Source organism: Anolis carolinensis, chromosome 4 (genome assembly GCF_035594765.1).
Source record: "Anolis carolinensis isolate JA03-04 chromosome 4, rAnoCar3.1.pri, whole genome shotgun sequence".
In the NCBI taxonomy this organism is placed as follows: domain Eukaryota; kingdom Metazoa; phylum Chordata; class Lepidosauria; order Squamata; family Dactyloidae; genus Anolis; species Anolis carolinensis.
Genome location: NC_085844.1, coordinates 226,979,969 through 227,002,240, shown reverse-complemented (window position 1 = coordinate 227,002,240; position 22,272 = coordinate 226,979,969). Strand labels below are relative to the sequence as shown.

General features: G+C 38.0%; 1 protein-coding gene across 2 annotated transcripts in view; it reads right to left on the bottom strand.

The window, feature by feature from the left end:
• Nucleotides 1–22,272, bottom strand: part of eya2 (EYA transcriptional coactivator and phosphatase 2) — a 162,007-nt gene that overhangs the window by 64,092 nt on the left and 75,643 nt on the right. For both annotated transcript variants that reach the window (XM_003220616.4, XM_062978907.1), the window contains exon 5: nucleotides 18,808–18,924. In XM_003220616.4, coding sequence (XP_003220664.1) covers nucleotides 18,808–18,924 — 117 coding nt within the window. The remainder of the gene's footprint in view (nucleotides 1–18,807; nucleotides 18,925–22,272) is intronic.

Genomic DNA, 22,272 nt, shown 5'->3' with positions numbered 1-22,272 from the left:
GTAGACACCTTCAAGGTCATGTGGCTGGCATAACTGCATGGAATGCGGTACCTATTGATCTACTTACATTCACATGTTTTTGACTGCTAGGTTGGCAGAAGCTGGGCCTAACAGCAGGAGATCACTCCGCTCCCTGGAATCGAACTGCCAACCTTTCAGTCAGCAAGTTCAGCAGCTCAGTGGTTTAACCTGCTGTGCCACCGGGGACTCCTACACTGGCTCTTTTGTTGTTGTTGTTTATTTGTTCAGTCGCTGCCTTCCAGGGGATTTTAATTTATAGCTACCCTATCAAAGAGTTATCTTGGCAAGATTTATTCAGAGGAGGTTTCCTAATTCTGAAGCTCCCTCTTTGGACTTTCTCTCATGAGTGTGTGTGTGGGGGGGGGGGGCTCATATTACCGTGGCGTTTAGTCCTGCAGCATTACAAAGCACATAGTTCCATTATTAATTCCTTATCACATGTCATATGAAGTTGCTGGTTTAACCTCTATATTCTGTTTTAGGATTCCCTGCCTATTCCCCACCCCCTTTTTTTAAAAAAGGGTGTCTAACATCGACATTGAGAAGGATCAAACTCTAGCGGTTTCTAGAAAATGCAGAGAATAGGTATTCATTCAGATATAAAACCATAGCACTATCAATGTTTTTTGCAAGATTGTTAGGACAGCCCACTTGCCCACGTCATCAATGCAGGCGATTCTGATAGTTCCCATCCCACATGTTTTTTGGTGTTTTCTCCAGTTATATGCCAGTTCCTGAATCCAGACGATGATCTCTGACTGTTTCCTCTTTTTGGACTGTTTCATATGTTTCTCTAATGAAGCATGAAGGGCACTGGGAGGAGGTCTCCCTGCGTTATGGGTTGGGCTCCATCATACATCATTCCCTCAAAGGATTCTAAGTGTTTAAAAACAGGGAGAAGAGGGCAATATCGGATAAAGTCCTTTGTGCGTTCCTCCAAATTGCTTGTCAGCTTCGGATGATTTCATACTTTCACAGGGCTTTCTTAAGCAAGGAGTACTCAGAAGTGGTTTTCCTAGTTTCTTCCTCCGAAATACAGCACCTGGCTGGTATTCCTTGGTGGTCTCCCATCCACGTACTAAAGAGAGCTGATGCTGCTTAGCTTCCAAAATCACATAGGACATTTATGGTCTTTAGGCCAGATGACAGAGTGCGAGTTTCTAACTTAGTGCACAACTCACCTAGTGGGTTTCTACGACTGAGTGGGGATTCAAACTCTGGTTTCTTGGAATCTTGCCATCCATACCTTACCTCAGAAGCAACAGTCTCCAGAATACTAATAACTAGGGAACACAAGTAGAAGCGCTCTATTGCATTCAGACCTTGCTTCTCACAATTGCCATTGATTTGTGTAACCTATTTTTTTTCTCATCTCTACTATCTTTTTTCCTTTCCAAAAGTATCTCAAAAGGAGGGAAAGATGGAAAATGTTAGTGGAAGATTAAAAAATAGGACACTGTTCCCCAAAATAAGAATCCTGGCTCCAAAATGAAAATTTTCCTCATTTTAGCATTGAAGAAAATGACATAGTGAAAATTGTTCACACCTAGAACTCTTTTATTATTGCTTTGTTTGCATTCTTTTGGAACCCATGACCTCCACCTTTTTTTGGATACCTAAGCTGCATTTCTAAATGCTCAGATGAAGATTTAAGTTACCACAATGCTAGAAATTAGGAGAATGAAGAAAAATGCTATGGGGGCAGAATTCTTATTTAGAGATCTGCCTTATTTTTGTCCCCATCCTCCACAGCTGGAATATCTGCAGAACCTTTAACTTATAGGACTAGAAGAAACCAAATATGTGGAAACACGGGCCTTTCTGCAAACATCCTGTGTGCTTTTTAATTGCTTACCTATAAACAGAAAGGCTACGCTTCCATTGTTTAAGATCATCCGACAGATTCTAAAATCCCCTTTTTCTCACATGTAAACACTTCAACACAATAAACCATCTTAACAATTTTAGCAAAATCACAGCTGGGCTCATAAATTCTCAGAATAGATTGCATCTCTGATCAATGAAATGTTATAAAAGGAAGCTTTGAAAACAAAACAAAAGTGGAAGAGAGCAACTTCATGATTGTTGCCAGTCTCGATAGCTCCCAAATGAGGGAGTCAAATCACTTTGTGAATCATCAGCTATATAAAATGTAGTTGGATAACTGACGCTTAGAAAAGTAAGCATGCCCAAGTTTTGTATGTATGTGTTTTATATATGTTACAGTCAAAGAATAGGTATTGCAAGTATATATGTACATATATACATATACAGAGACCAATTGTTCAATTGCCAGAAAAATTTCACTGACAATCCTGCCTGTTTGCCATGTAGGAAAACTGCAACATTTGCAAACCACAGAGGGGTCTTCTGATGTCAATGTTTTCCTTTCCATGACCCAGTGCACACTGGAATAAGTAAATATTTTGTGGTTTTTCATTACCAGATTTGAAACAATGGATGATCATTTTTCATAGCTATCATTATTTTCAAAATATTTCATGACAGCTTACAAAGTATCAGTGTAGATGGTGGCGTTTTAGTTATGTTTGTCTTACACAAAAGACCTTATCAGATGGAGGTTTTTTTCTGTTTCTACACATTTGAAAGACAGAATCCCATGGGGCCCATCAAACTACGCACAACTCGTTCCATGGGTTGCCTGCAGGATTCCGTCTTCACAGCGTGTAGAAACGAGTGGATTTGAAAGACAGGCAGGAATCGACTTGACTACTCTCCTTGTGTGTAGAAATGTTTTAAAATCGGATGCAGAGTGATGGATTTGTCCATTTACACTCCATTTTGTGATGTCTTAGTGTGGACATTCATGTGGAGGGTCTTGCTAATGTCCCTTGAAGCTCCTTCTGTCACCATTAATGGTTTAAAGATGGTGTGGGTCTAATTGAAAGAAGTGTTTAAAAAGTATGCTGGTCTCCATGAAATGGGAGGAGACAAGGCCCGCCCACGTAATTGGAAATGAAACAGATGGTTGGGTTGGAAATGGGAGAAGGAGATCCTGTGTGATGGAGGTAAGTAAATTTTCCATCTTCTTTGAAGGTGGAAAACCCAGGAACACATAAAGAGGATTCCAAACACTCCACACTTCCAACCCCGCTTGTGAGATGAGGTCCTAAGAGGCATGCCGGCTGGGGGACCCTAGGAGTTGCTGAGTAAACAGTAATGTTTCCAAGTTCTTAGTACTTACAAAAGAAAAATTTCATTACAAAATGGCTATTTTGTGTCATGAAATGGTGAAAGATAGAAATTTGGCCCTTTCTCCTGCCTTCATAATTTGCTACCTAGCTGGATGCGGTTCCTATAACAGCCACTGCAGAAACCTCTGTGATGATTTTAAAAGATGCTCCTTGTTAATTATTTAGATTCCACTTCCCTTCCACTATGGGATTCAAGACTGCAGCATATATATGGATTTCCAGACTCCAGGCAGTCTTTTGTAGATATGCTGATCACACCAGACCTGCTTCACTTCCACCCAGTTGCTTTGTCACAAGATTTCAAGGTCATGCCTTAGGACTTCTTGGCCGGACTGGATGGCCAGTGAGGTCTCTTCCAACTCTATGATTCTATGACTTTAGCACTCACTTAGAAATCGCACAGACAAGTCTTAATTACATATGTATGTCTATGGAACCTGGACCCAGTTAACATATCCAGATGCTTCATTTGACTTTATATCACTTACGTAATTATCCTAGCAGAATAGATGAACACATGGAAAAAATAGTGTCCAAATTGGCATCAGGTAAAACATATATTCCATCTGATGCTTATATATACATTCAATCAGTCACCTGATGGTTCAGTCAATGGAGTTCTCAATCCTTGTATGATTACAGCACAAAGTAATATTTTTGCATGGATTAGAAATTTGAAAGATTACTAGCCATCCTGACTGTGTGAATTTGGCAACTGTAATCTAAAGAAGTAACTCTTCCAGACTCTTTTGTCTCCCATACCATCTAGTATGATAGGAGGCCTTTTAGGGACATGGGATCTTAGGAGGGCTCTGTGGGGGATTGAAAAGGGCCTTTGAGCTGCATCCAGCATACTGCTCACACTTTCCCAACTTCTGCATTACAATAATGTGGAATAAACACCGAGAACTGGCACTTGAGCATTCTAACTGGAGGTCTGCTGTTACCAAGAGTTTTGTAGATTTTGAACAAGCACAATAGAGGGCAAAGGAGATAAATGTGCCAAGGCAAACCCTTGCCAGGACCATCTTCCATCTGGAATTGTATGTCCTCACTGCAAAAAACCATATGGATCCAGAATAGGTCTCTACAGTCACTTACAGACCCACCACCAAGACTCTACCCATGGAAGACAATCATACTCAGCCACGAGTGATTGACGATGATGATGATTATGACAATGATTATAATAAGAAAGGAGGAATGCTATACTGCTCTATTCTGTATACTCCTTCTGTTCATGGCCAACCATTAGGCAAAGTTTGGTGACAACTTTTGGCAGCACAATTTAAGTACATCATGTGAAAGGGCAACAATCATTAGTTATTTTATTAGTTATATTTTAATGCCAGAAACAAAACAGACATTTAAGTGGGTTTTGATTGAATCAGGTCCCTAAATAAACTGGATGTTCTGGATGCTATGCATCCTCAACATGGGAATGAGATGTATGTGAATGTGTGCCATTTGTGACTCTTCCTCAGGTAGAAATATGCCTATGTCTGGCTACTGATCCAGGTAGTCACTTTGTAGGCTCTCCAGAATACCTAAGCGCCTGACAGACAAATGTTGGGCAGTAAATATCTTCTCTGAGAGGATACTCTGGGATCAAGAGGTTAAGAGCTCAACAAAATTACCTACCACCAACAATGCTCTAGTGGCTTGTTAAGGTTCAAAATTTTGCAGCAAAACCTCCACTTACTGTGCGCAGAAAGGCATAAAACGTTACATGGTTGTCTATGGGGGATACTTCAACTTGAAAGCAAGCTGTGAAAACGGAAGATAACTGAACCCATATGCAGGTCTTGTCATATTGCTCAACTCTCCGCCATTTGGCATAATGATCCTTTCTGATCAGCCCAGCATGTATTTCTGTCTGGAAGAGTTTGAAAACTGCTGTAAAGAGCACCTTATAAAAATTCTAGATGGAACAAAGAACTTTGCTACTACACAGAATTATGGCACAGAGGAATTTTAACTTCTGCAGAACACAACGTGCAATAATGTCTAACAAATCTTGTATTTCAAAGACTTGACCTCCAAAGAAATACAGATACAGTAGAGTCTCACTTATCCAAGACTCACTTATCCAACGTTCTGGATTATCCAACGCATTTTTGTAGTCAATGTTTTCAATATATCGTGATATTTTGGTGATAAATTCGTAAATACAATAATTACTACATAGCATTAATGTGTAATGAACTACTTTTTCTGTCAAATTTGTTGTATAACATGATGTTTTGGTGCTTAATTTGTAAAATCATAACCTATTTTGATGTTTAATAGGCTTTTTCTTAATCTCTCCTTATTATCCAACATATTCGCTTATCCAACATTCTGCCGACCCATTTATGTTGGATAAATGAGACTCTACTGTACTTACAACTATACACCCCTGTGCCTGACCTATGGTTGTTTATTTTAATTTGTAGTCAAAGCTTATTACTATTAATGACAACAATATAAAAACAACAATATGAGAAAGAAGGGGCATCAGTTTTTCAAGATATTGCTTTTCCCTCCGTAGAGAAGACATACATTCTGTGTAGGATCTACTTGCAACAGATAATAGAGATCTCAATATGTATACAGGAATAAATTCTGGTAATGGGCAGATATATCATCTTTGCTTTTCTTTACATTTTCATTATAAGTAGCTTCTGCTCAAAAATGAACTGAAATGAAATTTTCAACTACCTGTGCTTAGTACGTACAGTGCAATGGTCAAGACTATGATTGCATCTATTCATGGTTTCATCCTCCAGAATTTTCAGATATGGAATTTGGTGGGTTGCCTAGAACATTTTTTGGCTATAGTATTACATTGCTCTAGCAGAAATTTTCTATACCTCACCAAAGAACAAATCTAAAGGTGTGTGCATACAATATGCCTCCCCTTACCTTTGGGCTTAATATCCACAGTTTCACTTACCCACAAAAAAATCCAATGCAAATGTCTGTGGGACTCTAGGCTTCCCAGTGCTATTCTATGGTATGCTTCCAGCTAAAGTTTGGACAAAACATAATGTTTGCTATGATCCATGGTTTCAGATATCCATGAGGAAACTTCAGGTATGGATGGCCACAGAAAGTAACTTCAGTATCAGGAGATTGACAAACATTAATGAGAAGGACCTACTATTGTCATGTGAGTTTGCTAACTATTCAAATGCATCAGGTTGATTACTGTGTGATGCTGGATGAGATATGCCTATTGTCTGATCCAGCAAGCCTCCTTTGCATGTATGGACTAGTTCTTTGTCCATGACTGCTAAAAGCAAGTTGCAGAATAGAAATTTATCCTATAATATCCTTTCTACTTTAAGAATTTCTTTAAAAAAACTTTTAAATGAGGCAGAAGGAAAGTTATGATACATGCCCCTTCATATCAGTTTTAGTGGTATATTTGGGCTGTTTATGTCTTTGGATTTTCTTTGTTGCAGCTGCCAGTTTGGAAGCCTTTCTGGGTAATTCAATTCTGCTAATGGAAATTGGTACCTTTCCCATAATGTATTGATTCAAGATTCTTGGTGTTTAAAGAGAAAGATGAATTTCATGTATGAAATGTTTTGTGCATGTATCTTTCTCTTGGCTATCACATTTCCATGGCACTCCATCCGTGCCATATGTGTGAATAAGAGACAGCTGCTCACTATAGAGAAAACCTAGAATTCCTTTTCTGCAGATAGAAAGCCCTAAAGCTAGCTACTGCACACGGTTCTGCTCTTGTGCATGGTGAACTAATTTAATCCAAAGCCAGAGAAAGAAGCACATTGCAGACCCATTCTCTCTCTTAATAGAAATAGTGAAAACCATACTTTTAAATTTGCCCATGAGACCCTCTTGCTAAAGAGAGGCCTCACCTGTGCTATTCATTTGTTAATTAGAGTCATTATCACTCAGCAGCATATGCTGCAATTATCAGGTATTTTATGATGTATCAACTTTATGCTTCAGGCTATCAGGTTAAGGATCCAGTCCTACAAAGGATGTTTTTCATTCCCTGTATGAATATAAATATTATACATTTCATGAACCGATATGTGAATTGCACCACATTTATTCTTCAGTATCCAGAGTTTTCAGATTTTTGATGCAGTTCTCCAACCAAAAACAAGGAAAGGTCTTGAAAAGAATGTCCAAAATTCATTACATAGGAAGAATACTTGTAGTAGGTAAAATTCTGTACAGAAATGCATATATTTGAAGTATAAAAACAACACATGCTTTTTAAAATATGCAAACTTAAGAAAACAAATTCACAAACTAAAGCAAAAATATAATGAAATAAACTCGATTGGAAAAATCCAAAATTACCAAAATTGTTAATTCCCAAATACTACAAAACATAGTAGTAAGTACTTTCTTAAAAAAAAAAACTTTGGAAGGTTATTAAACACAGTCTGGATGGCCATCTGTCATTTGATTGTGCATTCCTATATGGCCCACTGTCTCTTAGGATTCGATGAGTCTTCTTAGTAGACATTTTAACTTAATTCTACTTCTCAGGCACATTCTTGATTTAAACTGTTTTAAATATACTTTTAAAAGAATACTTTAACACTTTTTATTGTTATTGACTTTGGATGCCTTGGTGGCTAAAAAAGCAATAAATAAATGTTTGCAATTAAAATATATATTAAACTCATTGTTGTAGTTGACTTCAATGTATGAAAACCTTATGAGTGAGATACATCCAATTCATCCTGCCAGCAAGAGACCTGCTGAGGTCTTACAAACTCGAGGTAGTGGCTTTCTTGACTGAGTATATTCTTCTTCAATGCAGTTTGCCTTCTTTCCTGCGGCTTTCCACCTTCCAAGGCATCATTGTCTTTTCTAGTGAGTCATGTCTTCTCATGATATGGTGAAAATACGGCAACCTCGATTTAATCATCCTGGCTTCTGGAGAGTGTTTCAAGCTTGATTTATTCTTGAAGCCATTTATTTGTCTTTTCAACAATCCACGGTATCTTTAGAAACTTTTCTCCAATCCCAAGAGTTGATTTTCTTCCTATCAGATTTTTTTACTATCTAGCTTTCATAACCATATATAGAAATGGGAAATATAATTGCATGGACAATACGAATGTTAGTATTCACTGATATAACTTTACATTTTAGGATCTTATCTAGTTCCTTCATAGCAGCCCTTCCAAGTCCTAACCATCTTCTGATGTCTTGACTTCACTCTCCACTTTGATTAATGACTGAACCATTGTACAGGAAATCTTTGACTATCTCAATATCTTGCCTACTTTAAATCATTTCTGGCCATTATTTTTGTCATACTACTCTGTAATTGGCTGGTAGAGAATTTGGGCTCCTTATAACAAGAGTGGAATGTAATGGTGAATCAGTGCTATCATTCAAGGTAACTGAAAACAGCTGAAACAAATGTGAGTGAAGTATAAACTAATGAATGTTTGCGAATTCAGTGCATTCTTGCTGTTTCCCCAGTTTTGCCACAACCCCTGATAATGTCCTCAACACGTTTGGAGCAGTCTAAGAGTTAAAATCTGAACATTATGACTCAATGTCAGAGTTAACCATGCAGCTTCAAGTGTAGGGCTAAATTTTTTAAATTGTCACAGTACAAGAGAAAACATCCTTCATTTCTGATCCCTTCCCTTCCCTTCCCTTGGTCTCAAAGCTTCTGGCTGCAATAACACGTTAATTGGGAAAGCCCTTGGATCTATATGCACTGTGGAAAAGACGATCTCTTTCTCTCTATAGAAAGTTTGTTCTTAGCCAACACATTCAATTTAATTATCCCTTCCACCCCTTTTATATATGAGTAGGAAAGACACAACTGACAAACTTTCAGACTTCTAATCATCCAAGTTCTGATGAAAAATATGCAAATATATATATATATGTGTGTGTGTGTGTGTGTGTGTGTAATCTGCTGCCCATCGACCATGGTCTTTTTCTGGAAGGCCTGCAGGGATTGCGAATCGGAGGCACTGTGCTGCAATGGCTATATACTAAATCTGCTCAGGCAGATTCCAGATTGTGGTGCTTGGGGATAGCTGCTCCTCAAAAAAGGAGTGGCTATGTGGGGTCCTACAAGGTTCCACAAGGTGCCATTCTATCCCCAATGCTTTTTAATATTGACATGAAACCGCTGGGAGAGATCATTTGTAGGCATTGGGTGGGGTGTTATCTGTATGCTGATGACACCCAAATATATTTTCCATGCCTTCAAAAGCAGCTTCAGCTAAGGATAGCATGTCTCCTCTGAATGAATGCCTGGAGGAGGTCATGAGTTGGATGAGGAAAAATAAATTGAAACTGAATTCAGACGAAACAGAGATGCTTGTTCTCAAGGGTCCTAATTTAGGGATGGAGATGTGTCAACCAGTCCTTTCCCTGAAAGACTGTGTCAGCAGCTTGGGAGCGCTTCTGGATCTGTCTCTCCAAATGTCAGCCCAGGTAGATGTAACAGTCAGGAGTGATCACTATCAGCTTTGGCTGATCCTCCAGTTATGCCCCTTCCTAGATATGGAGGACCTGAAGGTTGGACTTCTGCAATGCACTTTACATTGGGCGACCCTTGTACCAAGTTTGGAAACTCCAGCTGGTTCAAAATATGGCAGCCAGATTGGTTACAGGAACATCTAGGAGTGAGCATATTACACCTGTCCTAAAGTCACTCCACTGGCTGCCAATTTGTTTCGGGCAAAGTCCAAGGTGTTTGTTTTGACCTTTAAAGCCCTAAATGGTTTGGGTCCAGATTACCTAAAGGATCGCCTTCGTCTGTACAATCCGCACTGAAAACTAAGGTCCTCTGGGGCTTCTGCCTGCTAGAACCCAATTGGTGACTGTCACCCAGAAGACCTTTTCATCGGCTGGGCCAAGGCTGTGGAACAACCTGCCAGAAAAGCTCTGACAGCCAAACATGTTTTATAGAAATACGTTTTAATATATAGCTTTTATAGAAATACATTTTAATATGTGTATTTGTAGTATTTTTACAATGTTTATGTGTTTTAATTATTCTGTAACCTGCCATGAGGAGAGGCAGGTAAGAAATAAAATTATTACTATTATTATAAGAGATTAACTAATTTGTCTGATTGCTAATACTTGTGTTAGTTAAGAGGTGTAATTTATAGTTTTAGCTTTGCAATTTTAAGTACTCATAGTTTGTCGTTTTTAAAAAGAAAATGAATGTAAATTATAACCACCCACAGCACAATAGGAAGGGAAGGATATGCACTGAATTAACAATAAGAATAACTAGAATAAAAGAAATAATATAATATTTAAATATTAGATATACAGTAGAGTCTCACTTATCCAACTTTCGCTTACCCGATGTTCTGGATTATCCAACGCATTTTTGTAGTCAATGTTTTCAATACATCATGATATTTTGGTGCTAAATTCGTAAATACAGTAATTATTACGTAGCATTACTGCATATTGAACTACTTTTTCTATCAAATTTGTTGTATAACATGATGTTTTGGTGCTTAATTTGTAAAATCATAACATAATTTGATGTTTAATAGCCTTCTCCTTAATCTCTACTTATTATCCAACATATTCACTTATCCAAAGTTCTGCCAGCCCGTTTATGTTGGATAAGTGAGACTCTACTGTATTGAGTAAAGAAGAAGACAGGATAGGCTCATAGGCAAAGAAAAATCAAGGATGTGTGGAATAAATGGAGGATCGAATATGTAAGTATTTTATTTATTTATTTAATTTTTAGACTGCTTTTCTCACCCTTGGGAGGATTCAAAGTGATGTAAGCTGAGAAAAAAGTCTTAGGATATAATTGTGAGAAAGAAGGCTATAAAACTTATCTAAGAAAACTCTCACAGATGCTAATGATTGTATAAAGAGTCAAATCAAGCAGCATAGGAATAACAGACCAGATAAGTGGCTTTATTTTCACATACTGACTTGAAATAATTCAAGTCAAATGAATGGTTATATCTTTAATTTAGTCTTGTTCTTTGAGAGTACGGTTTTCAGGGAAAAAATAATTTTACAAGGAAAATATTTATACAGAAACAGATGTTAACCATATTCACACCTCAAGGCAGTTTTTAGACACAAGTTGTTAGTTTATAAACAATATAAATTGCATTTGTCATGGTTTTTTCACTTCCCAGTCAATGGCTAGAGCTCTAGGCAGCCTATGGCAAATCCCAGCCACATGTTCATATCTACAAAGTTGGCCAGTGTCCAAGTATAACTAATACAATGCCAGCATAGCCCAATGACCAATACAGCAATATCAAAGAGGGGACTAACCTCCTGATAATTATAGACTATTGCCAATTTATATTTTTCCACTTTTGTATTTCTCTGTTATCCCATCACTGCTTTTCACCAATTTAAAAATGACCTTTAAAGATTGTAAAGGAGTCTGCTATGAATTTGGGGGAGGGAGGGGGATCTATCCAGTTCAGGGGGAGCTGTTATTTATATTATTAAAACACAAGTCTTAAGCATTAATAGGAGGAGGGCTCTCCCACCCCAAGCTGACTGTAGCATATGAAGCACAAATCTGCTGCCACAGCCTTAAACTGGAACTAATGCAAACCAGCTGTGTGAGAGAAGCTCCAAGAAAAGGGGACAACTCATTTTCTATGAAGGTCTTAGTTTTATGAAGCTAAACCATCGCGGTGACAGTAAGTCAAACATAGTGTCTCCATCTTTTCCACTTTCTACAACGTTAGATGAATCTAATGTTTATAATGCACAGGATAATTTACATTTCTCAAGGAGGAGTTGAAAATTATACCGCTAAAGCATATAAACAGTTTTCAGAGGAAAGAACCTCAAAGGAATATAAGTTAACATATACACCCCCCCCCCAAAAAAATCCAATCATCACTTCTAATGTGAGCAATACATACTAGGATGCATTCTAAAACACGTACAAGTAGACTTACGTTGAATATTCAATTTAAGCAAGGTATAATCCATAAACCACAGAAGCTCATGAATGTGTGCGTATACGGGCAGATATTTATGAATTTGAAATTTTCCTTGGCTCTACTATCCATGCTCAAAATCTAGACACTCAATAGCAATTACCATCTGCCAACATGCTACTACAATGATATCTTTGTTTGAGAACAATGACATATGAAGAGCTGGATCAAATCAAAGACCCATACAGTCAATGATGGCCAACTGCAGTGCATACCCATGGGAAGCCAAGGGGCAATAACACCCTCCACTTGTGTTGCCCAGGAACAGGGATTGACAGATATACAGCACCCCCCACACAGCTTGTTTTGATGTTTTTATTTGGGGAGTAAACAGTAAGAAAGTTAAAATCTTCTAACAGACTTTCAAAATACTCTAATCTACTGATATGAAACACAAAAATCTATTCAAACGCACACACACAAAACATCAAAGGAGAACACCAGTGTTCACATTTAATCAAGACTATCTATTAAATCAATAAAAATATAAAATTTGTGAAGGAACTTTGTGTGGTATATATTCATTGTGTTTTTTAATTGAACATCATAAAACACATCAAAAAGAGCTACAATATTTAAAAAAATTGCAGGCCTGTGTGATTATTGTAGTTTTCTACATTCTATTATACTAGAGAGGCTTAAAAAAGAGAGAAACTTCCTTATTTGCTGTTTTTCACCTTCACAGGAGTCCAGCAAATGTGAATGGCTGACAATAAATCCCAAACTGATTTTTTCTTTGCACAGCCTCCTGCACAAAGAGAAGCAGAACTATTATAGTACTGTGTGAATTCAGGAATGTCGCAGTAATAACTATTGTTCTGTTACTGTGTTCCTTAGATACAACTGCACATACAGTATGGATTCAAAGCATAGGCAAAGGAGAATTATATCTCATTCCTCCTCAGATCCCTTCACCTATACAGTAATGATCATAATGGGCAAGAAGCAGGCTAAAAGTTAGCTGGGAAAATACATTAGAAGAAATTTGTATTTAAGCAGCTTAAGCAAGTGGGTCAATTGACAGGTTGCTGGAAATGCCAACACACTCAAGGCAAGTCATAGCTTTCCTTGGTTTCAGGGTCTAGTTGAAAGATGTGGCGGGCACAGAATATTATTACTGCTTTCACAGCTGTTCCAGATACATCACATTATGTGATGAAAAAGACCAGTCAAGAGAAGGCAATGGGGCCCTACAAGGTGTCAGTGAAGCCACGTATATGGGCAAGCTCCTTACTATCCCTTAAGTGGTTTATAAAAAGCGGCAGGGAAGGAGGGGGAAATCGTGGTCCACTTTCCCAGGTGTACAGAGTGTGGGAAAATCCTGAGTACATTCCTCAGTCTCAATGAAGGAAGGAAGACTCTGGACATCCCAGAGCTTTCACCGGCACTTTGGAAAAGTAAATAAAAGCAAGATGAAGAGCTAGTTAAAAAAGAGGATGGGTGGAACAGCATTTCCCCTTTTGAGCAGCTAAAAGGAAACTTGTTTTGGATTGGAAAAAGGTAAAAGTAAAGGTTTTCCCCTGATGTTAAGTCCAGTTGTGACCGACTCTGGGGGTTGGTGCTCATCTCGGGCTGTGGTGCAGGCAGGAGAGCAAGCCAGCTGCAATTAACTGCAATAAATCACTCTGACCAGGAGGTCATGAGTTTGAGGCCCGCTCAGAGCCTATGTTTGTTTGTCTTTGTCCTATGTTAAAAGGCATTGAATGTTTGCCTATATGTACAATGTGATCCACCCTGAGTCCCCTTCGGGGTGAGAAGGGCGGAATATAAATGCTGTAAACAAACAAACAAACAAATAAATAAATAAATAAGCCGAAGAGCCGGCGTTGTCCATAGATACCTCCAAGGTCATGTGGCCGGCATGACTGCATGGAGAGCCGTTACCTTCCCGCCAGAGCAGTACCTATTGATCTACTCACATTTGCATGTTTTCCAACTGCTCGGTTGGCAGGAGCTGGGACTAACAGCGGGTGCTCATTCCTCTCCTGGGATTTGAATCTGGCACCTTTTGGTCCGCAAGTTCAGCAGCTCAGTGCTTTAACACACTGTGCCACCAGGGGCCCCTGGATTGGAAAAGGAGCTGTCCAATTCTTTAATGTTCTCATTATAAAGGGAGCTGGCTTGTTAAAATGAAAATTGTAAATACCAATGAAGTAAACATTTAGCAGGTGCTTATAATTCCATGGGAGGGACCAAGCTGACACCAAAGATAGCAGAACTCCTTAAACACATCTGAAGAGATGAATAGCACAGAGGTAGCATTGACTAGTAAGGATAAACCAGATTGAAAAATGCTACATTCATTGAAAATTACTTATGTGTTCACTCTGGAGCAGTGAATGTGCACTGGAAGAACCATGCTCAGAAGGGGTTGTTTGCATCTGTGCAATGTCTGTTTTACAGGTATTGATTTGCTGTGATAATGTGTAGATCTATTCAGAGATGTTAAAGGACAGAAGTAAAACTGAATTCAAAGTAAGCAACAGTAGAAACAGAAAATGCATTTAATGTGGTTGAATGATATAAATAATATGCTGTTTTTATTTGTTTTACTCTGTTTATAGTTCTTGGGCTTTGCCCTGTGTTAGCTGCCCTGAATCCCTACGGGGACATGGAGGTGGGATAGAAAAATAAAGTTATTATTATTATTATTATTATTATTATTATTATTATTATTATTATTACTATTATTATTAAATTCTACTATGTATGAAGAATGGTGCACACAAATATCTCAGTTAGCAAAGCCTCTAAAAGGAAGCCCCTTTCCACAAAGTTTTTTTTATGGATACCCAACCCTCACATTTCTTCCTTGCCCTCTACCTAGCGCAGTAGTGGCACAACCTGTGGCCCTCCAGGTGCTTTGGACTTCAGCTCCTGGAATTCCTGACCTTTGCACAAGCTGGTTAGGACTTATGAGAGCTGAAGTCCCAAATAGCTATAGAGTCACAGGTTGGGCACCAGTGATATAGTGGGACATTTTTAGTGTGATTGTGAAAGTGGTCAAGTAAGGGTTGATGGTTTGCGTAGTGTGCCATAAAACCTAAACTGGGAAAGAATGGGATTCTGCTCTAGCCAATCCTGTTGTAGCTATGTGTACCTGCCTGTAATAGGTATGGTAAACAGCACTAAAATCCCTTCATGAGCATACTGGAACAACAAAACAGAGATAAAAGGATAGAGTACATTAGTCTGATTCCCCAGCTACCTCTAGCATGTTAAAATAGATCAATAAATTCAGACAGCAAAATGGAAATATTAAAGAAAATTTGGAGCTGGTAAAGGAAAAGTCATCCACTGGTGCACTTTGGAGGAAAGCTTCAAATGGTTTCTAAAAGATGCAACATGTTTTTCTTCATGCATGGAAAGGTTGCATAAACTTATCGTTTCACTTCGCCTATCTGAAATATGTTGAATTGCTCTTCTTTTTCGTTTGAGGTGTAGGAACCTATCTGGCTTATTTCCATGTTATTTCTCCATCTGGAACACAATTTTCTGTTAAAGAAGTAATGCCCAGAATAGATTTACTTCATTAACTATACATGGACAATTCTTTTAAAAATGGTATTCCTAACATTTGACCTGAGTGAAGAACATTGAAGCACTTCATTTTCATTAATGTTCTGTTCTGCCATGAACTCACCGGTTTCTTCAAATATTAAGGCAATGTAAGAAACATTAAACATCAACAATAAAAAGGGGGAATGAAAGGAGATAATCAAAGCAATGTGTGCAAATATTTTTCAAAAACTCACATACATATAAAATAAAGACAGTTAATGAACTCTCTTTATATTCCTAAAAAGGCAGCAGCTGCTCAACAATTTGTGGCGAGACCTTTTGCTTCTCAGACTATAAGCCATAACACACTGACATACCCTGAGAAAGACTGAAACAAAGCCAAATTGATGGACACACACACCACTTTTAGATCCTCTGTCTATACCAGGGAAAAGAACTTTTGGTCTAAAGACCAAATTTGGTTTGCTAGGCTAGCAGATCCAAGTGATGTCTCGTCTCACAACTGGGGATCTTCTCGTAAAGCTCCCGCACAATAAAAGAGAAGAAGAGAGCATTACCCCTATTAGGCACACTTAGGGAAATTAAATAAATCTTAGGGTTCATCTCCACGTCACAACCAATGCAGTTTGACACCACTGTAACATCCACAGCTCAAAGCTATGAAATTACAGAAATTAAAATTTTACAATGTTTTTAGTCTTCTTTGTCAAAGAGTGCTGATGTCTCAACCAAACCACAAATCCCATGATTTCATAACACTGGGTAATGGCAGCTAAAGTGGTATCAAACTGCATTAATTCTATTGTGGAGATGCAGTCTTTGACTCAACTGCAAACTTGAGGGACAACCAAGGTGGTTGTTATATTTATTTATACCCCATTTTATACTCCTGCAGGGGACTCAAAGTGGTTTAACATAAAAGCACCAGCATAGCTATTTAAAATATACAAATACAAGCATTAAAATGTTAATATAAATAGTATTAAAATTCCCAGTTAAAAGTCATTAAAACAAATTAAAAGGTTATGGCTGAGTATGGTCTGCCTTTGCTCTTCTTTCCTTGAGCAGGGAAGTCACAGGAAAAGCAAAGCCACTTTGAAACACAATTGCCACTTGGAGGATCTCCGGTCCCAAGCCCTCTTTGCCCAATGGATTGCCATCTCAACAAGCCAAGCAAACAGTACACTCAGCCAACAACAGGAGGTGCTCCCAATGCACTTGCCTAATGACAGAATGACAAGAAGTAACCAGATGCCTTTCCTGGTAGAGATTGTGGCAAAGAGATCTCTGTTCTTCTCTATCCAGAGAATGGTCCTGATTCAGTTAGGGAGCAGAGCCCGCCTTGTGCACACAAAACATGTGTTTTACCACCAAACTATAGAGCTTCCCTAAATACCAACCACAAATTGCTGAGATAATAAACCACAAATTGCTTAGAATGCTGTCATGATTCCCTTGAATTTATTTTCTTCCCAAGCCCAAATCTTGGCAGATCACTTTCTGGAAAAGTTTAGTTCAGCTTATTACAGATATAGATTTCTTCACATAACCAAAAGAATTCCTTAAGTGAATTAGGAGAAAATAAAATACAAAGAACACAATATACAGTAGCATATTCATTAATACCATACAAATGCGTTAAAATGCCCATGTAGTGCTCGTTTTTCATAGTTTGCTAACAAGTTTAGTAAGCATCTATTTTAAAACAAGGATCAAAATGAAACAGTTTCCCTATCCCCCAAAGATTTTCACTCCAAAGTTTAGTCATTTGCTGCAGCAGCTTCCCTTCACAACCCAGTCTTTTTGTTGTGATTTGAAATTGACATCTACCTTCTTCCACACATCAGTCAATTTTCAAATCAAATCTTCTTGCTGTTCTTGTTGAAGGTTGGTTAATGGTTTATTCATAAAATTCATATAGCTTTCGTAAACAGTTTAAATACCCCTTTCCCAAAATTCCTGGGATGTGAAGACTTTTGGATTTCAGATTTTAAAATACCCGTATTTGCATATACATACATAATGGAATATCTTAGAGATGAGACCCAAGTGTAAACAACAAATTCATATGCGTTTCACATACACCTTACAAACGTAGTCTGGAAGTAATTATATTCACACTATTTTAATGATTTTGTGCATGAAACAAAATTTGTGTATACTGAACCACCAGAAAGCAAAGATATCATTACCTCAATGAATGCACAACATGCATATCATCTGATACAGGTGGTTTTTAATGCAATGCCTTTGATGTTTTGATAGTTTTAATAAGATCATCTTGGAGTAAGCAGTGATGGACAGTCCATGCTTTTCAACAATTCCAGCAGGTACACAAGATTTTGATCTTTGGGAATTTCAGTACAAAGTGATCTCATTCATATATTCTTCTATGTTTGGATTAAGAATTTAGTTATATATTGACTTAAAAATTTCCTGGACATTACGAGGCAGTTCTTGGCTTAGAAACATTTTAGAAATGTTTAATTGAAGAAATTATAGGGTTGTTGTATGTTTTCCGGGCTGTATGGCCATGTTCTAGAAGTATTCTCTCCTGACATTTCGCCCACATCTATGGAAGGCATTCTCAGAGGTTGTGAGGTATGTGAAGAAATTATATATTTTAAATATGTCCTTAAGCGCACATTTTCATGTGGATTACGAAGAACATTGCAGATTAATGTGGAAACTGAATGGAGTGGGTTTCCTAGATACAGACTAGAAAAGGACTGATTCCATCCCTAAATCCAGAAAGTGCCGGATGAAGGGAAAAGTGAGGCAATGATACAAAGGAGACTGTACTATAGTTATGACAGAGATTCCCACCATTCTTCTGGTATTTAGAAATACAAGTAGCTGGATGCCACATTTTAATGCAAAATAAAATTGGTAGTCTTTTCATATAACAATAGCTTGAGAAAACTGTTCTTAATCACCTCTTAAACTCACACATCCTAACTTGTATGATAAAGGGCATTTTCATTCCTGAACACAGAGGGCCATAATCACAGTTGCATGATGCTACAACAGACATCACAGCTAAGAAGCTTCATAGATGGAGCATGCATACACACAATACACAGATCTACACTGACCGTGCATTTGATAGGCGTAAGGTGCCTGTCCTGACGCTGTGGTGCTGAAGCCTGATCCATAGCTAAGGAACCCACTCTGCCCTGGAGAATGGCTCAGGTTGTCTTCTGTTTTGATGCCTAAGAGACCAGAGTAGAGGAAGGAATATTACTAGGTATCTGCTATCAAACATACACAAATATTAAAGGTATCAAGTTCTAGCTCTCCCTCCCACAAAGGGTTGTAATTATTAAAACAAAAACAATCTTAATGCTTGGAAGATTTATACCCACGGGCATAGTTTAGTAGCACTGATTATGCTGATTATTCTTTCTATTCTGTTTAACTGTGCACACGATGTTTGATTTATTATGCTTGTAATGTGCATTTTGTTGGAGTAGTTCAAGACAGCATCCATGATTCTCCTCTACTTACATTACACCAACAATTATCCTGTGAGGTAGTTGTAAGACATTCAAGTCTCCAGAGATGGTTAAACTACATTCAAGGGTATGAAATGGGATTGAATTTGTGGTCTCTTCCAACTCTATGAATCTCTGAAAGGAATTATCATTTCTCAGAGCCTCAGTCTACTATCTTTAGGAATTTTTGGGGAACAGGAAAGATCCTAACAAATAGGATCCATCATCAAAAGGAGGAAAGGAAGAAAGCCTAAGCAACTATCAATCAGTCATCTTGACATCAGTAGCAAGAAAGGTTATAGAACTGAAACAATCTGTCTATGACCATTTGGAAAGGAATGCTGTGATGACTAAGAGCCAGCATGGATTTCTCAAAAACAAATCACGCCAAACTAATCTTATATCTCTTCTTGATAGCATGGCAAGCTTGTAAGATCAGGGGAAAGCTGTGGATATCACATATTCTGATGTCAGTAAGATCTATGTCAAGAGGTTGATACTCTTGTAGACATGCTAGTAACTGTGTGCTACAAAATGCTACTATTGATAGATTTGCAACTGGTTGAGAGACCAAACACAAGGGTGGCTCTCAATAGTTCTTCTTCGACCCCATCCTTCCTGTTGATAATGTAGTCGAGATGGTCAGGTGCTTACAGTGAGCTCCATGGCTTGTGGGAAGAAGAGGTAATAAACATGGAGGATGAGGTAACATTGCAGCAAGACTAATGCAATCTTGGCTCCACTAGACACTGGCCTCAAATTCAGCATGCATGTTCTGGATTTTGGGGTGCTCTGGGCCGGATTTACATTGGAGTAACTTGTCTTGTGTAGACACAATCTATGCTTCATCATTTTTAGAGCATACATCATGGACAATGTGGAAAAGGGACTTCTCTGCTATGGCATCTCAATTATGGAATACTCTACCCCTCAGATGCCCATTGGAACAAATGCTACTGTAATTTTGGTGTCAAGCAAATACATGTTTAATTATTGGATCTTCTGGAACATGATTTATCTCATCAAAATTTGCATGTGTCACTGCTTTTAAATTCTTATTACTGCTTTTAATCCTGTTTTAAGTGTTAAGTGGTATATCCTATCAGCCTTTAATTTTTTATTGTTTCAAATTGTTCCAGTTTTATTGTATATTGCCCTGAGATCCTCAGATATAGGACTGGAATGCCATATTTTAATAAATAAAATAATACATAGATTCCCAATAAAATACAGTTAAGACCTGTTCTGAAAGTATGGTTACAAGAGTATTCAGCTATTACTTTCATGTGTGCCTATAATTACAAAGGCAAGTCCACAAATTTTCAGAAGTGCTTTTTATCTGTAACCCTCCTTAACCTCAATTCGCTTAGCATAAGAAATGGCTAAAAAGAACTCTTTCAAAATGAAGGGTACTCTGTCATAACTTGAAGTAGGCTCTGCATTTCTCCTCTAGAACAGGAGAGGGTAATTATATAAAGAATTGCTCCAGACTGCTGTTCAAACTATCTATCCTGATTCACACGTTCCTTAGGAAAGAGGAGAAAATTGGCCAAGCTGGATCTCTTCTTAGTTGAACATTGCTGTGAAGCATCCAGTTCACACACTCACAATATTATCTATTTGGTGGATGGGAGAGTTTGATCACATTTTACCTTGATGCCAAGCAGCGGGACAGATCCTAGTTCTGAGCTAATAGTTTAAAATGCCAAATAAGGGCACAAATGTCTGACTTTTCGTGGCCATTTAAGCATTAGGAAAAAAAAAAAGACTTGCACATCCAAGCACACTACCCACTGGATAATAAAATCCTGTGCCAAAGGATTTTGTTTGGGCAACAGTGAGTGATTATGTGTTGTTATGTCAGACTCCATTGTTGCTGGCCAAGCTGGGCTTTTGTGGGTGGATGCTAAGAGAAACTGCTTTCATAACGTGACATTTTGTCTTCTGATTACCATCGGCAACATGCATGCAAACACTCAACCCATTACAGCCTGATTACGATTAATCTTCAGTGACAGGCTCTTTCTGGGAGCCTGTTGTCAGACAGAGAAGTAACTTGGCACCAAATTAATTTCCACATAGTTCCCCGTTTTGTCTAGGAACTTGGGATAGTTTTAATTTTGAGCCAAAAAACAATAATACTTTATTGTTCTTGGTTGTCTGCCAGGTGGGATTTTTCAAAACTTAGAAGTATCATATACATTGCTGGTGGGGAATGGGGAGGGAAGACCATTGTTCAAAAGATGCAGATAGATAATCTATAGGATTTATAACCACCATGTGGCTCTGATTTTGCGTTTGCCCTTAAGACATTAGCCAGTAGCCAAAGGGCTGATTTTCACCTGCTGTTAAGCATGACAACTGGTCAGGGTTTGCCTTGGCATATATCCAGCTGATATAATACACAAATGTGACTCCAGGAAACAAATCTAAAAGTTTTTCTAGCTGCCCCGATAGAGAATGTGATAAATCAGGTCTTTTTTGTTTGCAGGGATTGTCTGGAGATGTCTACAAACTCATTTGATGGAGTTCATTTAGTAAAATACTAAATGTTTACTCAGTAAGGAGCAAATTATAAAGCACTGATTAAAGTTTGTAAAAGGCATAGATAGTAAAAAAAAAGAGATGGCATTAGATTAAGCGAAAATCTTAAAAATTAAAAAGTTTAATTTTAAGAAATGCAACTCTACACATCAGCTTGGATATAAATTCACTTTCAACTACCAGATAAGAGACAAAGGAATTAATACTAAAACTCACTTGTATAACTAAGCATTAAAAGATTATGAAAAGTTTCTGCTGTCCAAAGTCTACAATGAATAGATGGACAAACTGATTTAAATATACATTCAATTTCCTACACATATGTATTTCACGAACAACACATAGGAGCAATAGCAACACAGGAAGTAAATTAGTTCTTAAAATCATCATAATAAAATATATGGATCCTATTACATTCTGTGTTACCTCCACAATATGCTTATACCTTTGGGATCCATATCACTTTGTACTACATCTGAAAAAGCGGGTTTATGGGGGATGCCTGGCTTGACAGCAGTACGT